The sequence below is a fragment of the Augochlora pura genome, unplaced genomic scaffold (genome assembly GCF_028453695.1).
Source record: "Augochlora pura isolate Apur16 unplaced genomic scaffold, APUR_v2.2.1 APUR_unplaced_1849, whole genome shotgun sequence".
Classification (NCBI taxonomy): domain Eukaryota; kingdom Metazoa; phylum Arthropoda; class Insecta; order Hymenoptera; family Halictidae; genus Augochlora; species Augochlora pura.
The window spans coordinates 1-3628 of NW_027581938.1; the positions used below are offsets into that span (position 1 = coordinate 1).

At 54.8% G+C, this 3628-nt stretch overlaps 1 protein-coding gene across 1 annotated transcript; it reads left to right on the forward strand.

Annotated features, from left to right (window-relative positions):
• Window positions 1-3098: 3098 nt before the first annotated feature.
• Window positions 3099-3618, forward strand: LOC144477547 (uncharacterized; the record flags this gene model as incomplete). The annotated part of the gene is made up of 1 exon (XM_078195274.1): window positions 3099-3618. A coding segment is annotated over exon 1 (520 nt), but the record flags the coding sequence as incomplete, so codon positions are not given.
• Window positions 3619-3628: the final 10 nt, after the last annotated feature.

Below are 3628 nucleotides of genomic sequence, written 5' to 3' on the forward strand. Positions count from 1 at the left end.
AGGTTATGTCAGGTTATGTCAGGTTGATGGAAGTAGAGTCGAGACTGGAGGACATCTCATAGATCTCCCTCACAGCTCTCATCCATCAAAATGGAAGGATTTGGTGAAAAGATTACTCTTCTCAAAACTTTGAATGAAGACTTAATACCAGCATACTCAGGATTTGAAACTTCTCCTTCGGATCACGATATTTCTACCGATTTAGATGAGGTCCCCTCGGATCCTAAAACACCCCCCCGTGGTCGCCACCTTGTCGTGGTGGGGGGGCTCAAGTAGCTGCGATGATGCCTGGGGCGATGCCGGCGGGAACTTCGGTTCCTGGCAGGGCCTCCCTTGCCGGTAAGGCCCAGGCGGAGTGGTGAAAGCTAACGGCGACCTAGATCATACCGTAAGCCTGTGGTCATGTTTCGCAGGAACGGGGGTCTTGCCTTAACCGGCCGGACCGCGAGGATGACAACCTCTATAAAAAATCCCTAGCCCCAAGCAGTGTATGCGCGGCGAAGAGGGCGCGTCTGTCCTTTGCGGCAGTCGTGGCTGGTGGGTGCACCAGTCGTTAGCGGACAACCCCAGGGTACCTGGTGACCCCCTGGGCGTATTAGCCTTCCCCGGGCATGGCGGCTCTGCCCGGGGTGACCTTTATTACCGACCCCTATCGTGGGATCATCATGAAGAAGTCTAACCTATTTAATCAATTTAAAAAAACAAAAGATGTAGCTAAGGAGGTGAGTGCCGGAACCGGAGCAACTGGGAGGATGAACGCCTTCAGGGAAACGCCGGGATCTAGCAGGAAAGGTGAGGAAGATGTAGACCTGGGGATGAAGCCCATTCGCGGCCATAAGCAAGATGAAGACACGGAGAGGTTCGGCAGCCAGACTGTGTACTATGACGCGGGGAGCTCCCCCTTCCAGCCACGGAGTAGCCTCGCAAGGACCCCTCCGTCTCTGTTGAAGGCTAGGTCTACGAGCGATATCTCATCGAAAGTCCTAGATGACATAGGTATCGTGGAATTGACATCTACCGACTCCGGTGGGGGATCAACTCCCCCCAGGGGTAAGAAAACCTATAAAAAAAGGAAAAGGAGCCCACGAAAGGAATGCCCTCCGGATGACGCGATTATGAAGCCCCCTGTCTCAACCCCAGGGAATACACTCTTCATGTGTGTGAAGAATGTGGGATTGGCGGCCAAAACCCTACAACACCATGTTAGGGCCACTGACGGAACGAGCATTGAGACTAATACGATGCTGACCTCCTTAGTAAAGGAGGTCAATATATTACAAAGGGCCCTAAAGAAACTAGCAGAGTCGGACCGAACGATTCCAGTTCCGGTCATGTCAGAGAGCTCTTGCCAGACGGAAAAGGAGGAGGTAGAGGTCACCGCGCACCCGGAAACGAGAGAGTGTGGCACCCAAACTGAAGCCGGTTCGACGGTCATGCGCTCCTTAGCGACCCAGACGATCGAGGACGGTCTCGTAGACAAGTACGAGCTGGAGGAATGGAGAGCTAGAGGGCAGCTATGGGATGAACTGCGTGCTCTAATGGGCCGAAGATGGGACCCTGAGGCTGTTCCCAAGGTCACAAACGTGAAAAAGGGCCTAACAAAGGAGCAAGCCTGGGAAGACGCGGCTTGCTTCGTATCGGCTGACTTGGAGACTGACAACCCCCAATGTGCTGAATTCCTGGGGAATGTGCCGGGAGTTGAGGAGTTAAGGAATGGAGGGTTGGAAATCGGGGTTGCGACTTATTTGACATCTAGTGCCACCGTACCGAATAAAGCGGGCGAACGCATAAAGAAGGAAAGGTTCGTCTTCCTGGTAGCTGATAGACCTTCTCGAGAGTCCCCTTGTGACCTCGAGACCACCTTCAAGGGCGTCAGAGCCATAAGAGATCTTCTCGTGGCAACTGGTAGGAAGGCCGTAAATATCCCGGCCCACCCAGGGGTTGCTACAAGCGACCTGTGTAGAATGTTGGCTGCGCTCTTTTATGGGATGGACATCGAGATAACGGTCTGGTCCCCGAGGGGTGGCCAAACCGAGGCCAGAGATCGCAGGCTGAGGGAGGCGCAAGGTCGTGACGATACTATCGTGGTACGTTGCGAAGGCCAGACCTATGCGCAGATGCTTCGCGCCCTGCGAAGCAATATCAACGTGGAAAAGGAAGGAATAGGGGTTACCGGGGTTAGAACAACGGGAAGGGGCGACTTGGCGATATCAGTCAAACCTGCCCCGGGTAGAGTGGAGGCCCTACGTGATTTGGTTAACAAAAGGGTCAATGGAGCAAAGGCCACTATCCAAATCAAACGCCAGGACTCAAAAACCCTTCACCTCAAAGACCTGGCCTTGGATACTACGGCCAAAGAAATAATAACGGCAATTACCCGTGACTTCCCGGAAGTAGGAGAGGGTTCGATGCAGGTAAGGGCTCTAAGGCCAGCATTTGGCGGTCGATTGAACGCTACCTTGGTGACCTCGACGGATTTGGCTAGACGGCTATTGACCAAAAACAGGATACAGATCGGCTGGGCGGAGTGCCGAATAAGGGAAAGGGAAGAGGTGTCCCAATGTTTCAGATGTAGAGGACACGGGCACCTTGCCAGGAACTGCGACGGACCTGACAGGACCAAAACATGCAGGAGATGTGGCGAGGAAGGGCACTTTGCTGCAAATTGCGACGCGGAGGAAAGATGCATGGTTTGCCAAACCCCCGGGCACAGGGACGGAGGCCCGAGATGCCCGGAGTTTAGGAGGGCCCTGGAGGAGGCGAAAATAGCCAAACAGCGCAAGGTCACGGGAGACTCGAAGGATCGGAAGAAGGTTATCAGGGGGGGCGGGGAACAACTCCCGCCTATCGACGCACCCGTTACAAAACTTCCGGGTAAAAGGGCTCCCATGACTATGGCAAAGTCGACGGAACAACCCAGTGCTTCGGATTCAGCGCGCACACCCCGAAGAAGAAGGAGGGCGAGGAGTGGGGGACCCCCCCCCACCCGGGAACGGACTCGGTTGCTGGACAACCACAATCGGGCCCGACTACAGAAGCAGGGAGCTCTGGCCTTCCAGAAGAGGGAGAAATAAGTCAGCCACCCCTTATAACTCGCAATGGATCGCAAACGCCCAAATAAAGAACGTAAGAAGACCCTAAGACATCCCAAGAGGAGAGGGAGTCTGTCGAGAAATGGCGGCAAGGCCGCGCCTCCAACCGGAAGCTCACCACGACGACGATGGAGGATTCTACAGATCAATTTGAACGGGTGCAGGATGGCCCAGGATCTGTTGACACAGACAGCCGCGGAACTAGGGGCAGAAATAGTAGTTATCTCCGAGCCATGGAAACCCCCCTCCCACTGGTTCATGGACCCCTCGGGGAAGGCAGGGGTGTGGATCACCGAACGAGGGGCTAAAGCCAACAAGAAGATCGTGGCCGTGGGATGCAAGGAGGGGGCAGTGGCAGTCGAGATCGATGGGACTTACGTCGTTAGCTGTTATTACTCCCCCAATGTCCCATTCAGGACGTACGAAGAGAGATTGGGGGAGTTGCAAGAGCTCCTAACCGGATGTGACCTTGACCGGACTCTAGTAATGGGCGACCTCAACGCAAAGTCACCGGCGTGGGGGTCGAGTAAATGCGA